The sequence below is a fragment of the Motacilla alba genome, chromosome 4, assembly GCF_015832195.1.
Source record: "Motacilla alba alba isolate MOTALB_02 chromosome 4, Motacilla_alba_V1.0_pri, whole genome shotgun sequence".
Lineage (NCBI taxonomy): Eukaryota > Metazoa > Chordata > Aves > Passeriformes > Motacillidae > Motacilla > Motacilla alba.
In genome coordinates, this window is record NC_052019.1 from 49224945 (window position 1) to 49239633 (window position 14689).

At 39.6% G+C, this 14689-nt stretch overlaps 1 protein-coding gene across 2 annotated transcripts; it reads left to right on the plus strand.

Annotated features, from left to right (window-relative positions):
• Nucleotides 1–413: 413 nt before the first annotated feature.
• LOC119700658 (alcohol dehydrogenase 1) lies at nt 414–12630 on the plus strand. 2 transcript variants are annotated; one of them, XM_038136115.1, is made up of 10 exons: nt 414–572; nt 775–909; nt 3908–4009; nt 5222–5360; nt 7416–7503; nt 7612–7831; nt 8538–8798; nt 9281–9416; nt 10683–10821; nt 12240–12630. In XM_038136115.1, the coding sequence occupies exons 2-10, from the start codon at nt 892–894 to the stop codon at nt 12262–12264; spliced, it is 1128 nt and encodes a 375-aa protein (XP_037992043.1). In that variant the 5' UTR covers nt 414–572; nt 775–891; the 3' UTR covers nt 12265–12630. The 2 variants fall into 2 exon arrangements, with proteins under 2 accessions (XP_037992043.1, XP_037992044.1); XM_038136116.1 differs by having other exon boundaries at nt 426–661.
• The last annotated feature ends 2059 nt before the right edge of the window (nt 12631–14689 follow it).

The window sequence follows — 14689 nt, forward strand, 5'->3', positions numbered from 1 at the left end:
CCAATTCCCTGCACCAACATGTAGTGCCAGGAGAGGGCAAGTGTGTGGGCATGTGAGCAGTGATAGGGGGCTGTGCTTGTGGGTATTGACAGAACCAACAGGTCAGGCACAAAACAAGCAGGGTGTTGCATGTGGTAAGAAACATTCTGTCACAGCACTTCTGACTTACTGATTTTTGTTCTGCCATCAGCATGATTGGCACATTGTCCTTGGACACAGTGAAGTGAAAGCCATTCCAACGGATTAATGAGTAGCCGGACTGTAACACTAAGAATTCAGCAGCACATACAGCCACAGCCACACAGTCAGTGTATGTTTCTAAAGCAGCTTGCACAATCCCATGTTTTAATGGATGACCTGGGCTCTTATAAATGTCACCAAAGTTCATCAGCAACACCTTCATGTTCTCACTGTGTCCCTGCTGCTGTGAATTCAAGAGCCACTCTCTCCATTTCTCTTTGCACCTACAGTGCCCCTGAGAGTAGTGGGTTGGGAAATCAGCTTCCAGGGAGGTGGAAAAAGGGAAATAGCTTCCAGCCAGGGCTGTTGCTTTTGTCCCATGGCAACCACAGGTGAGCTGCAAAAAAAGGGTAGGGAAGAGCATGACAAAGGAGTCAGGAAGACGGAAGCACTGAAAGAGTGAGCTTTCATCAGATGAGTGGTTGGTTCACTCTCATTATAGCACTTTTTCTGATTAAGGGGTGGGACTCTGATCTGGGAGGCTTGGCTAAAAGATCAGAGCAGTCCACTTATGCGAGTGCTTCACACAACCAGGTTCCAGTGTGCTGCAGAGGACTTGTGGTACCAGCAACCCAGCTGCTCTGGGGGTGACTGAGTTCTTGGTGCAAGAAATCAGCGGTGGCAAGATTCGAAACAGACACACCGGTCAACATGAGCATGGCAGGAAAAGTAAGCAACAGTTTGCGTTGGGAAAATTTCTTTGCTGCAGCTGAGTAATGCGTTTTTAAATGTGAATTCTTTGCAGGGACACTGTAAATCCTGGTGGTATAGCACAGATTAGAGTTTAGGAGGAAGCTGGTACAGAAGAGCTGCCTTTACTTGCAGGCTACTGTAGTTTCCTAGGAAATCGTTGTTAACTCTTCAAGACAATAGTTTATTTGAGGCAACATAAGGTAAAAGCATCACAATAAGTATAACATCCTGTCTGGGTTAGCAAAATTTTCAATCTCTGATTGCATAGTTTAAATTATGATAGCATGTACTGAGTGTTTAGATCAATGTATTTATATACCAGTTTCCATTCTGAGATCCTACAGTAGTTTAAAATATTTTTAGTTTATTTATTATGCTATCAGCTTGTTTTCTCAAAAGAAGATATAGCTAATATTGTGTTAAATTTCAGGGGGAATTGTGCTGGTATTAGGACAGTAATTAAATTTGAATATGCATATAAAAAGTCTCAAACTTTAGTTAATGAAGACCAGAAGTAAATTTCACATGCAATGCAATACTGAGCTGGATTAAAGTGAGTAGTTACATTTTTGCTAGAAATTAGATGACAAGAGAGATGGAGGTTGATACCAACCAATACATGTTCTTTCTTGCACTGCTGGCAAGATGCTAACAAGCACCCAGGCACCTGCAAGAGGGATTATGGGACAAGCAACTAGAAATGGAAAACAACTGAAAGCATGCACCTTGATAGAATGTGCCTTAAGATAGTTCCGAGATCATTTGCTGTTACTGCCAGCTGTCTTCACTATTCCAAAACCAAAAGAGAAAGGAAAAAATGCTCTTTAACTCTGAGTTACTGCAAGTGCAAAATTAATTGTAGCTTACTGTAGGTAAATTCACCAAGTTCAGTCCTCTACTCAGCATTGGATGTAGCACAGTAAATGAAGGGTTGTGATGTAGCTTAACTGCTTTGATTTCACTGTGTTTATTTTGGAATAACACGGGAGTTACAGTGCAATTTATGTAACCAAGCAGCATAATCCTTGTGTCCCATAAAAGGGTGTGTTTCTACACCTGCCCTCCCCCACTGCAGTAACTCACACGCCTGGTAGAACACCGGAGCAGAGAAAAAACTGCGAGGGCAGTGCTTGTCTTAGCAGATGAAGTGGGTGATAATGTGCTCTTGCTGCATCTGTGGGATCCTGTTGCAATCCGTAAAAGCTCACAGGGACTAAGCAGTCACAAAAACACATAGTTAACTAATTCATTAGTTAACTATGTTAACATTAGTTAATGTTAACATTATTAACTAATTCATTAGTTAACTATTTTAACATTATTAGTTTACATTAGTCTCATTATACGAGAGATTTGTTTGTTCTCAGCAGTCCACACTTCTTGGCCACCTTTGTTCTTAGAAGCGCGACGTGTGCTTTGCATGTGCAAGTCATGGAATCATCACTGTGTTACGTGGGATGCAATATAAATATATATATACTGCCTTTTTTTTTTTTTTTAAAGTAAGCTGGTGCCCTTTGAAATGTGATCTTTGACCACACTTGTGAATTTTTCACTAATCACGCTTGCATCTAAACGTTAAATTTAAATTTAGTGAAAATATCTCTTGATGCACTTTTTTCAAAGCATTGTGCCCATCCCATTTCTGTGTCTAGCCGCTGGAAGGCTGCTGTTTTATTTCATATGTTCAGTATTTCCTAGTAATTATTTTCTTTGTTACCAGTTTTCAGTTTGTGGATAATCAAACATTATTTCTACTTCTACTTCAAAAGCTTTGATACTAAAAATTTGTTTGTTTTTTGTTTTCCCCTGTGACTTTTGCAGCATGCTGGTGTTAAGTTGTCCTGGTCACACAAGATAAATATGCATATGCTAAACTTCTTGCATCCTGGATTTGATTCCACTCAATTTCCTTCTCAAGATAATGCCACCTGAACATTTGCAGTCAGTAGACTTAACAGAAGGACTGAGGACTTTATAGTGTGTCACCCAAGAAAATCATATTTCAGGGACTGGGGTTGTTTAAAGACCTAGGATGAGATCTTTAAACACCTCCAAGGAGGAACAGCAGTTATGGGGACAGAGAGGTCCCACTGCTTTTGAATACACTAGGATTGAGCTTGCAAGTAGGAAACCTGTTTGAGAGCCTGGGATGAGGTGTGGACAATGCTCTTCTCTTTTCTGAGGGGATTTTTCTCCCAGTGACAGATGGTCAGAGGAGCCCTAAGGCCTGTCATTACCAGGACAAAGCCTGAAGAGTTAATGGACAAACTTCAGTCTAAGAGATGACTGAAAAACTGTCCTGGATAGTTGGGTAGTAAATCCACCTGAGTTATATATCCCTTCTGAGAAGGCGGGTACCTTAGCATGGATAATACTGCACTTAAAGGGACTGTTCAAGATTACCTCTGTGTAGTGCTACATCAGTTTGTACAGGTGTCCTTTCAGCCTCACCTCATGGCTGAACTTGGGCTCTACTAGAAGGTTTATAAATCTGTACTAGGCTCTGAATTCCATTTTTAGCAATTTTGTCAGTTCCCAACACAGACAGTTCTAGGCAATACAGACTTCATCACCGCCTGATAAGTGACATCATTCAGGAAGTGACATTAAGGAAGACAGAAATACAGACAAGTAATCCAACACGACAAAAGAAATGGACCAAGGAAGTTAGCAAAGGAGCAATGAGAATGGGGAGGGTATCCCATTACCTAGGAGGCTATTACACATGCAGCTGAAAACTTGATGTGACAGAATGATGAGCAAAATCAGACATGATCTTGTTGGGGGAAAAAACAGGCTTACACTGACCTTTGGTGTTGACTTTTTTTGTTGTTTGGTTTGGTTTTCTTCCCTGTCGTTTCCCTCTCATCTCCACAAATATGAGCAGGAGTTTCACATGCAGAAAGGGAAGAATCTGTGTGGTGACTTGAAAATGCAAGTGCCATTCCCATTTTCTTTGCTCTGTCTGCAGGTTATTAAATGCAAGGCAGCAGTGCTGTGGGAAGCAAATAAACCATTCAGTATTGAGGAAGTGGAAGTTGCCCCACCAAAAGAACATGAAGTTCGCGTAAAGGTACTGAAAATAAAATTTGAAACAACTCCTACGACTTGCATTCTATCTTGCTTTTAATCAGAATTAGCTATGTAAATTTTTAAGACCCAATCAGAAAACATTCTACTAGAAAGTAGTTACTAATCAGTGAGCTCCTATGAAACATGTTTAAAGTCCTTAATTTGATAATGAGTTTCTTTAAAAAAAAAAGTTTTTCAGGGCTGTATTTTTTGTTTACTGACATCTGTTTTTCTATATAGGCTGAAAAAATTACAGTACAAGGCAAAAATCAGAATTTCCTGTAGTGTGGAGCAAGAAAATTTCTTTTACTTTGTTTGAATCTGTGCTAGGAAATAGCTCATTAGGCCTTCCGGGTAGCTTCCTTTTCTACCCGAGTATTTGCCTCAGTGGAATTCAGCAGCTGCCTTAATTTTTGAACAGTTTCAAGTGTTACACACATGAGGAAAACCCTCTGTTGTGGTTGACAAATCCATTTGTCAGAATAAAAGTTGTAAACACATACCTGAATATTTCAAAAGAAACAGTGCTGTTCTAGCTGGAAGAAAAGGCAAAATGTCATATAAAACACTATTTAGCCTAATTTTTTAATGTAATATATAAAAATATTTTAAATATCTACAAAGCACAATAATATAATTATTGTATAATTATCTATAATAGAAAATCATTCTTTAATACATCATTTATATAAAATATCTATTATGTATTGTCATATAATCTAAATGTAATAAATACAAAATATACACACTATTTCTGAGTTTATAATATGTGATGGTTAATTTACAAAATTTTATAATACATAATAATTTAAATATCTACATAATTTTATTTATATAATATTTCACACTTTCTTTTTAAGGATTTATATATTAATATTAAGAATAATTTAATTTACTCCGTTCTCCCTATATAATTGTATTGCTAGAACATTGGTTCTACAGAAAATACAGAAAATCTCTGGACTCCCTATAGAGCTCAGTACTGCATAGCAAACATTCACAAAGGAGCTTTGCCCTGTAGATTAAAGATTAATAAACACCATAAAAATCTTAAATCAGACAACTACATTTGTTTTACCTGTAGATTTATTGTGTGCAGATTGGATTTTGGAGAGAAGCAAGTGGCTTCTCCAAATGAAGAACATTGTTTCACTTCCACATAAGACATGTCACAGTTAAATGCAGAAATATTTTTGTCTTTCCCGTGAACCAGATCATGGCCACTGGGATCTGCCGCTCTGATGACCATGTGATAACTGGTGCAATGGTTATGCCTTTCCCAATAATTCTTGGGCATGAAGCAGCTGGTGTTGTGGAGAGTGTTGGGCAGGGAGTGACTGCAGTCAAGCCAGGTATGAAACAGCACTGAAAACAAATCCTGTGCTGAGTTTCTAGACTCCTCAAGTCAAAGATTATTTATTTCATGAGTATTTTTACTGCACAGGAAAATATTCCAATTTCAATTTTTTCAAGGATACCTCAAAGGATATAAACCTGCTGTTTATGCCTTTCTGTGTCCCCAGTATACTTTCACATTTTCTACCCAATTTCTTTTGGTTTTGGCAAAAAACATCTGCAGCTTGCTTTCCATCTACATAATGTTTTTCCTGTTGCGGGACTAAGAACATAGAGTCTTTGCTGTTGTTGATATGAAATCAGGCATTAGCTGCAGGTTCTCTGAACAGTTTATACAGCTCACCTTTCTCAAGGATAAGGCAAAGCAAAGCACTAGATGACAAACAAGTCAAAGCACCTTTTAATTCTCTTAACAGCTAAAGAATACATTGACTTCAGTTGACCAGAACTTAGGTCTTACTTCACTTTAAAAGCATCAGGGCACAACTGGGGTGCCCACCCTGCTGCAGGCTTTGCATATGGGCAGCACCAGTGCAGGTGAAGCAGCACTGCTCCCTGAGGGCTGGATTGCTCTGAGGACACTCATCTGGACAAGCTGCTCCTCACCCTAAGTTTTCTTTGAACCACAGTGCATAGCTAGCCAGTAAAGGATGACAATTTTCAGCCAAGTGCTGCAAGATGAGCTGGGATTTCCTCTACTTTTCTAGGACCGAAAAAAGGGCTAAATTATTAAGAAAAAATATGCAGTGAAAAAAAATCTACACAGAATCACTCAATTTCCAGCTAGTTTGTTATGATACCTGAGTAGCCCACTTTTAACACCTCTTTACTTCCAGTGTCTTTGTCCATACTGACAAGTATGAAGTCTGTCCAAAGCAGGTTGGTTATATATAACAAAAAAATTTATTAGAGATTTCTGCTTTACCTCCAAACAAATATGTGTATTGAAAATTTCAGTGACAGATCTAGCTGTTTTTCTGTTATGTCTGGGTTCATAAATCTCTCTGTTGTCTAATTCTAGCTGCCCTGTGTTTCCAGGTGAGCTGAAATAGCAGGCCTGAACACATACATGCACAAAAGCACATTTCTCAGATGTTGCTTAATTTACAGCTCCAAGTTCTGAAAAAGAGCTTCTACTTGTGCAATATTTCTTTAGCAACATGATCACTAAGACCATAACACAGTTCTAAGTTAACTCAGAATCCAGGTAGTGGAGGCTTTTAATGTTCTGTAGGTATTTTTCATTTTTTGGTGGAAATCAAAAATTTCGCTTGACTTTCAATGTGTCAAGGATTAGCCACATTTTAAAACTGACAAATCGTAAACTGATATGTATTAGGAAACACCTGTTTAGAGATTATTAGGCATTTACCATATATCATTGCTGTGGAAATTGCTTGGGAGTAAAAAATTGCACTGGGAAGCTATGTGTTACTTTGTTAATCACAGAATTGTGCTAGAGAATTAGAGATGCTGGCTTAGATTGTGTGTGCTACTGCTTCTCAGACAAGTATTTTACCAACCTTTACTCAACACAACAGTAACAGGACTGCTATATAGTAAAGATGCTCAAAAGGACTGGCAAATTAATGTTTAATTCCACATTCTTTGTATACATGGTTTACAGCCCTGTTATCTTGGCACTCCAATCTGCTCTCCTAGTGGATGTCAGTTTTTATCTCAGTTTCTTTACTGAAAGAAGGTGTATTACTACCTTATTTTTACACAGGAGATGCAATAAACTGCTGAATAAGTACTTCAGAAGTGTCAGTAGATATCATGGTTTTATGATATAGGTCTGACTCAGTTCCGTGGAAAGACACCAGAAATTTTGCATATCAAAATTAGTTGTCATAACTTTGCCCTAATTATGTCTTTTATGTAAAACACAGAGAGATGGTTCATCTTAAAAATGCAGCAGAAGGAAATAAAACCTGGCTGCATTCCTAGTGCATATTTGCCTGGAGATCAAATATGCTTGCTTCATGTTTTTACCTGCATGCTTCTTGTTTGCCTTTTTTAATCCTCTGTCATTACTGTTTAATTTCTAGGAGACAAGGTTATTCCACTCTTTGTTCCACAGTGTGGGGAGTGCAAGAACTGCTTAAACACCAAGGGTAACCTATGCAGTAAAACTGAGTGAGTTTTCCTGGATTACTTACAACCCTAATTTGATTTGACTTTATCCAAAACTGATTACAAACAACGAATTTCACTCGCCATTATTTCTGGTCATCTTTCAAACAGCCTTGGTGCAAATGCTGGATTAATGCCTGATGGCACCACCAGATTCACCTGTAAAGGAAAAGCAATTCACCATTTTCTTGGTACAAGTACCTTCACTGAATACACAGTACTGCATGAATCTGCTGTGGCCAAAATCGATTCTGCTGCTCCTCTGGAAAAAGTTTGTCTAATTGGCTGTGGATTTTCAACTGGTTACGGGGCTGCTGTGCAGACTGCCAAGGTAAATACTGTGGTGGGTGCTTCTGATATTTTATGGTGTCTGTTCAAGATTGTGTAGCCTGCAAGTGGGTTGTCAGCATGGCAGCCAGGAGGTACAGACTCTGTTTAGTTCAGTGTGGAAAGAAGATACTAGTTATTTGCCTAGTATCTTCAGATTCTGTCTCTAGGGTACTCAGAAATCTTCAATTCAAAATGCAGTAAAATTACTTATTACCATCTATAATGTTCTGCCTCAGAGCTTTATCACCCCTAGAAAAATGTCACAACAGAGTTCATTCTTTTTTTATTGTAACTGAGGTCTAGGAATACATAGAAGCCTATATAGACAACGCTCACAATTGTAGCAATATATGAATGTGAGTTTTAGAGCTGGCACTGTCAGGAGTTGAGTGACACTACAGATCTTAACACCAGTGGAATATATAAAGTGTCATTAAAAAAAAGTGTCTAAACCTGAAACTTAGACCTATAATGAAAACCTGGTCTCAGAAATGTATTTTAGGGAGAATTTCTCTTAGTCACATGTAGCATTATAACAGTACAGCTGGCTACTGCACTAGCAGGTATCCATGTGCAAATTCCTTCTCAGCAGGTAATCAATAAATTGCAAGAAGTGGCTTAAGTGAAATCCTGTTGATAATGAGGAAATGCGTGGTACTTTCCCTAGCCTGCAACAATATGCCATGTTTACATGCTTGTTATTATAGGTGGAACCAGGCTCCACCTGTGCCATCTTTGGCCTCGGAGGAGTTGGCCTCTCTGTTATCATAGGCTGCAAGGCGGCCGGAGCTTCCCGCATCATTGCCGTGGACATCAACAGCGACAAGTTTGCCAAGGCCAAGGAGCTGGGAGCCACCGACTGCATCAACCCTAAAGATTTCAATAAGCCCATCCACGAAGTGTTGATGGAAATGACCGGCGGGGGTGTGGACTACTCCTTCGAGGTCATCGGCCGTACGGATACCATGGTATGCAACCAAAAGATGGGCTGAGACTCCTTAGCACTCTCTTCACCAAGCCACTAAGCACCAAGGAGGAGCTGGGAGCCACTGGCAGCGTACCAAGCGAACTTCAAACCTGTTAAGTCCAACTGTTGACCACTGAGATGCAGGGACAGAAGCATGCTCAGAAATTTAGGAAAGGGAACTTCACTATAGTGCCCTGGCCAAACCAGGGTGGCTACATGTCACATATTTCACATGCTCTCCAAAAGTGGCTTATCACTAATAGTTTAGACAAAATGGGTGAGAAGGAGCAAAGCTAGTATATACTTAACCAGTGAGAGCAGATACAATGGTGTGAGCAGATACAAAGGACAATTTTTTATGTGGTTTCAGTTACAAAAAATTAATTGGAAGCAGAGCCCTGAGAGGAGGAGATGGAGTTCAAACTTCTGTGCCCCAAGGACATATCTTGCCTGACTCTGGGTGTCCCTCTGTTTCTAATGTAGACTGCAGCCTTGGCCAGTTGTCAGTATAACTACGGAGTCAGTGTGATCGTGGGAGTGCCCCCTGCAGCACAAAAGATCACTTTTGATCCCATGCTCCTCTTCACTGGTCGCAGCTGGAAAGGCTCCATCTTTGGAGGTAAGGACTTGGAAAGATGTGATTTAACTGGCTTGAGAAACTTGTAAATCATCTTGAATGAAACAGGACACATCAAATTAATTGCTTAGGCTGTGTTATTGGAAGCAGTATTGATGGCTGTTTTGCTGATAAAGAAGTTGAAAGGGAATTAATTATGGAAACTATAATGGCAAGTGAAGGAAGAAAAAAAACAGAAAGGGAGGGAGGGAGGGAGGGAGAAGAAAGAGAAGAGGAGACAGAAAGAAAGAGAGACATAAAAAGACAGAAAATAGAGAAAAAGAGGGAGGAAAAAGAAAGAAGAAATGAAAATGAGAAAAAAAGGGAGAGAAGCGAAAAAGAAATGAGGGGGAGGGGAGGGAGGAGGTTGGATAAAAATAAAGAGGAGGAAAAAAGATAAGGAGAGAGATAAGAGGAGATAAAGGATAGAAGATAAAGGAAAAAAAAAGAGAGAAAATCATAAAGAGGGAGAGAGGACAGAGGGAGGGGAGAAAAAGAGCAAGTGCAAAAAAGAATGAAAGGAATAGAAAGAGAGGGAGAGATGGCAGGAGAGATGGAGAGTCAGGACTGTAAAGGACATCAGGGCATACACTCAGCTGATTTCCACAAATGTCAGACCCCAGCTTAGCCCTTGGCCAGCTGCCAACAGTCCCTTCCCATTCTTTCTCTTTTTGGAGCTCTTTCAGCAGTCCCACACTCAGCAAGTCCTAGCTCACGCAACTCAAAGGCCACAGAAAACTTGTTTCCACAACAGGTTTTCTTACTCCTAACCTGTTCCTTTCATGTATTCAAAAAGATACCTGAATAAAACAGCATAGACAAATCAGGTTCCTTTGTAAGGGCATTCTACTATTTGTGACAGCTTTATCTAGTGGTGCTTGTAAGAAAAGAGAGACACATCCACCACCCACTCCCCAATTTTGAGCAGATAATCACGTTTCAACTTACCAACATGGATGTCAGCACTCTGGCTTTTGTATGAAATGTGATTAAGTTGAAACAGTGTTTCATGTGGGGGAAAGTTTGGATTCTGTAAAGACTGGCATTTGTACTGGTCTTCTGCTGCATTTGTCGTATGTGGAATAGCTGCACTTTGTCCCGTGTTTTCTGCTGGCACCCTGAGTTACAAAGGTAACGCCATGCTGCCACATTTCAGCCTATTACTCTGCTATAGAAAGTTTATCTAAAGATTTTAGCTGCCCTGGGTTTTATGTATTTTCAGAAGCATTTAATTTCATTATGCATTTTCTGTGGGTTTTTTTTTTTCAGGCTGGAAGAGTAAAGATGCAGTTCCCAAACTGGTTGCTGACTACATGAAGAAAAAGTTTGTTCTGGATCCATTAATAACCCACACACTACCTTTCACAAAGATCAATGAAGGATTTGATCTTCTAAGGACAGGAAAAAGGTAAAAATCATTTCATTGTAAAGGTTCTGTAAAAATAACCTAAAGGAGATGTATGGTAAGACAAAGTCTGACTTCGTGGCAGAGAATGGGGAAGGCAGCCCAGCATGCCCCTTATTCCCTCCCAGTGTGTTCCCATGGGTTGCAGCTGGAGTCATAAAGCCAGCAAACCTTCAGCTTTTGAAATGCAGCGGGCCCTTGCAGAGGAGCTTTCAGATTCTAGTTTGGGCAGAGTCACTGAGCGGTAGAGGGACAAAAGACTACACAATTGAGAAAGTCCCAGTACTCACTGGAAAAAGGCTCACAACCAAGGGAGCATGGGAGTGCCAAGCTGTAGAGTGCCAAGGGTTAGCTACATCATCTTCCAAGAAACATTTCAGGATGAGGAGCAGGAACACAGAAATAGCCTACTCCTCTAGTGAGTTAGGGAACAGCGTCCCAGTCCAATTGGTCCTAAAGTCACTGGGAACTTTACCTTCAGCATCAGAGCTTTTAAAAAAGGAAAGAACTTGGTGTATATATACATTGCAAACTCAGAATTTAGCTCTTGTGCTTTCCTCAAATATTGTGAAAATTCAGCTCAGACTGTTTTCACAGGGTAATGAAATCAGAAATATTTTTTGACAGAGACATTTAACAAGACTCACCATGGGAATTGAAAATTGTCCTTAGCAGAAGTTGGAAATACATTTGTATACCTTAGTATGTGTTGAGACTACCCTTTTTGAAAGTTCTAGATGTTTATAACTTATAGAGTCTGAAGAATTACATTCATGTTTTCTTTTCATTGTCATTTACTAGCAGTTATTTTAGATGTTCCTCACTCTGAATATAAAAAGCAAGTAACAGAAGAATTTCAGGCCCTGAGGTTTGTTCTCAGGTTCTAACGATGCAGCACACACTTCATTTTTTGATTGTCCTTATTTTATATAGGCTATAAATGTTAGTTTTACTTTTTAGTACAACAAACAGGAAAGTGGGGAGGACAGAGATGCCAGCAGCTTTGCTAAGATACTGGTAGTCAGCCTGGAGATGGAGGCACGTTGCATCTGATCATTTTAACGGAGTATAATCCTTCAGTGTTTCAGAGCAGAATAAGCTATACCAGTTACTCTGTAATTGGAAAGATGTGTCTCAGCCCCTCTCTGAGGAACTTCTCTGGCTGTAGCTAGTAATTAATTACCAGGAGCCCTGGACTTCATCAGTGAAGGCTTTGCAGTCTTCTGTGAATTTTGTTCTCTACATCTGCAGCAAAGTTTGCACATCTGTTCTGTCATTTTACTGCAAGCTGCGGCAGGGGCAGGCAGGGAGGGAGTACCTGTTTGACAGCAATAGCACAGATTATCAGAGAAAACAGCAGTGTTCTGCAGATGCCAGCCCAGGGGATTTTCTAGTCACTAACTTGTCATTTTATATTGCAGCATCCGCAGTGTCCTGACATTTTAGGATTCCCAGACGTTAAGCAGCAGATGGCTCAGCACCAGTACTAACTTCACCGTCCTCCAATATAACTTACATGAAATGCAAACCAAGGCTTTCCTGAAAGATCTACCACTACCCTGGAATAAAAGAATCAAGCTCAAACCCCACATTTCAAGCACATAATTTATAAATGAAACCATCTTTTTCCTTCTACCTCTTTCTCCTCATTCTTGTTTTAAATCCTTTATATTGTGCTTTATATTTTTTTAATAGCCAGTTATGAATTACAAGACCTCCTCCTGTTCTAAAACAGATGTTCTAAAAAGTTTTTATTTTAAAAAATTACTTATAATATGCAATCTTTAAATAAAATAAAAAGGAAGGAAACTGTTTCTTTAGGCTTTCATAACACTGCAAACTTAAGAAATTTGTACATGCAGTTCAGCATAGTGAAACTCTAGGTTAGAACTGAGTATCCATAATGAATGACTGTATTATTCCAGTGCCTAATAAGCAAGGAATGATATAGCAAAAATTAAAATTTATGGTGACCATGTGTTTGAATTAATAATTTAAGTAAATCATAGACTTACTGGAGACTGGAGAATGTTTAACCATTCAGTATTTTACCAGATTAACACTCCCAAATATTTTACGTAAAACTGGTGTGTTGTTGTTCTGTGTCGTGGTTTGTATTTGGTGGTTTGGGGTTTTTTTTACCTTTATGCCTCTTTCTTGAGGTTGTTTTAGTTGTTGATCAGTGTGGTTTAAGACCTTTGGCCAGTTTATACAAATGCCTCTGACGTTTGGGAAGCAGTGTGAAGAAATACGAATGTGCATCAAGTATTGTTTTTTGTTTCATTATACAAAGGGGACGCTCCTCAATTTCTTAAGTATAAATACATAATAAATGAGAAGAAACGGGTGACTCGTAACAGTTTGCAAAACCCAAACATAAAGCATCTTACAGTTTTCTGAATTTGCAATGTGGAAACAGAAACACAGGCTATTTCTATTTGGGCAAATATGGTGAACATTGACATATCTTTAGCATGGACTAATCACAGCTCACAGGCACTCACACGCATGGCAGCTGGGTAGAAGAGCCTGTGAAGCAAGGGGACTGTGCTATGGATGACTTACCTGTTTGTGTCAGCAGAAAGAGTCTTTGAGTGGCCCAGCTAGTTTCATGATTTGAGGACAAGAGATCACAGTTTAATGACTTGAGAATCAAGAGATTACAGTTTAACCTTAAACATGTTTATAAATGAAATTTGCACAACAATTGAGAGCTGAACTTCAGTCATCAGTGCAAAAGAGCTGAAGTACAACAAACCTCACTTCAATCCTCTTCAGGATGATGCAAAGCCCATTTTTGTGGTTGTCATCTGCCAAGCATAGTAAATGCCTGCTGTTAGTATCTTTAGTACAATAGCTGCTGCAGTCCAAAACAATAAACCCATTAAATCATTTCTATTAGGGATATTTTATAAGGCAGCCATCTAGATCTGTCCTCACATGGAGGAATGAAATGTATTCTGACTGGGAAACAACAAAAAGTTCATACTTTCCTAGAATATTTTGCCCTGCAGACCCTCATGAACACTCAGCTGAAGATGAATTTGTTTGTGTGCTTGTATAACTTGGACAGAAGGTTTCTGATGGCCTTTCCTAATGACACTCTGGCTCTGAGGTACTCCTGGGGGGGGGTCCAGAAGTGTTGGACAGCTCTGGACAGCTCTTGCACAGCTCTGTGTAAGCCTCCATTTAGGAGCTTTCCTGGCAGCGAGTAGAGACCACATGCCCCATCAGAGCACCAACTGTCCACTAGCACATGATAACAGCATGAAAAATCCACCAAAGACATGAAAAATCCAGTAATTTCCCAAGAAAAAAACTAACTACCAGACAAAGCACAAATGGTGTTTTCCCAGACCTTGAACTATGGCAGAGTTTGACTGAACGTCACTTGGCTTTGCGTACAGCTGAGCACTCCCATGTTTCTGCTCTCCCACCAGACCCCACCCACCCAGACACTCCCCCAGGAAATGGGACATTCTCCAGTGTGCAGCTCTATTTTCATGTGCTTTTAAGATCATGCTCCCTGACAGTGCATCAAAGCCAAATGATCATTCCCACACAATTGTCTCCAGTGCTTCCAGGTTATCAGATGGAGACCACAGATCCCAGTAATAAGAACAACTGTGCTACACAGATACCTGGGAGAGAACAATCCCATGTTTTGTTCAGGGGTTATCACATCTTTGGACAAGTGAAAAAAATTGCTCTAGACAAGTGATTTTTTTTTTCTCTTACAAGATACACAAATCATACTAGAAGTCATGATAGATTTATTTCTTTTTTTAATGCAACAGGTTGACCAGGCTGCATACTGAAAATCTTTAAAACTTCATTCTAAAACTCCTTATTTCTGGGAAATTATACATCA

What these genes read in the sequence shown, in the direction of transcription:
- LOC119700658 (XM_038136115.1), top strand. An exon ending in AACATGAAGTTCGCGTAAAG is followed by an intron (nt 4,010 to 5,221) that starts GTACTGAAAATA and finishes CCCGTGAACCAG; the next exon opens with ATCATGGCCACTGGGATCTG. An exon ending in CTTCTAAGGACAGGAAAAAG is followed by an intron (nt 10,822 to 12,239) that starts GTAAAAATCATT and finishes TTTATATTGCAG; the next exon opens with CATCCGCAGTGTCCTGACAT.